General features: G+C 57.2%; 1 protein-coding gene across 1 annotated transcript; it reads right to left on the bottom strand.

The window, feature by feature from the left end:
* Positions 1 to 100: 100 nt before the first annotated feature.
* PPTG_19497 (hypothetical protein) lies at positions 101 to 377 on the bottom strand (the record flags this gene model as incomplete). Its single annotated transcript, XM_008918003.1, has 2 exons — positions 101 to 157; positions 189 to 377. The coding sequence occupies 2 exons, from the start codon at positions 375 to 377 to the stop codon at positions 101 to 103; spliced, it is 246 nt and encodes an 81-aa protein (XP_008916251.1).
* Between the last annotated feature and the right edge of the window lie 198 nt (positions 378 to 575).

The following is a 575-nucleotide window of genomic DNA, read 5'->3' as shown; positions in this document are numbered from 1 at the left end:
TGTCCGCGGTGCACGCAACGCTTGGAGTCCACGAGTTTGTCGTTGAGTGCCAACATCTTGAGCACTGTGAAGGGCACGATTCCTCCGATGAGGCAACCGCTCATGAGCCAAAGGCGCGGCATTCCTGCGTGTGGCCCGCGCTGCTTTTGTAACCACGCTACAAGCAGCGCACTGAGTCCGCTACCCACCGCCACAGGTCCCTGCATTCGCGCCGCGTAGAAGTACATTCGTCGGAAGAACGGCGCTTGGAATACCAGCGCGTCCGTCTCCATGAGCGCCGGGTGCTGCGCCACACTGATGTACATGGACGCGCCTGCGAAGATCCCCGCCAGACCCGTGGCCGCCAGCTGAGCCAGCGCCTCCGCGTCCACGCCCATGGAGCGAGAAGAGATGTTGGACGTCAAATGATGCACAGCCCCTCAGAACTGCTGGCGACGCGAAACAAACCTGTGCAAAACGATCGCTCTAAAAAGTTGAATTGGTGGTAATTTATCCTACCGCTGATGCACAAGCTTCTGCTTCCAATTCACCACCTTCGGATGCTTCAGATACTTCCGAAAAGAAACAGTATACTT

Source organism: Phytophthora parasitica, assembly GCF_000247585.1.
Source record: "Phytophthora parasitica INRA-310 unplaced genomic scaffold supercont2.130, whole genome shotgun sequence".
NCBI classification, from domain to species: Eukaryota; Oomycota; class Peronosporomycetes; order Peronosporales; family Peronosporaceae; genus Phytophthora; species Phytophthora nicotianae.
This window is presented reverse-complemented; position numbering and strand designations above follow the sequence as displayed.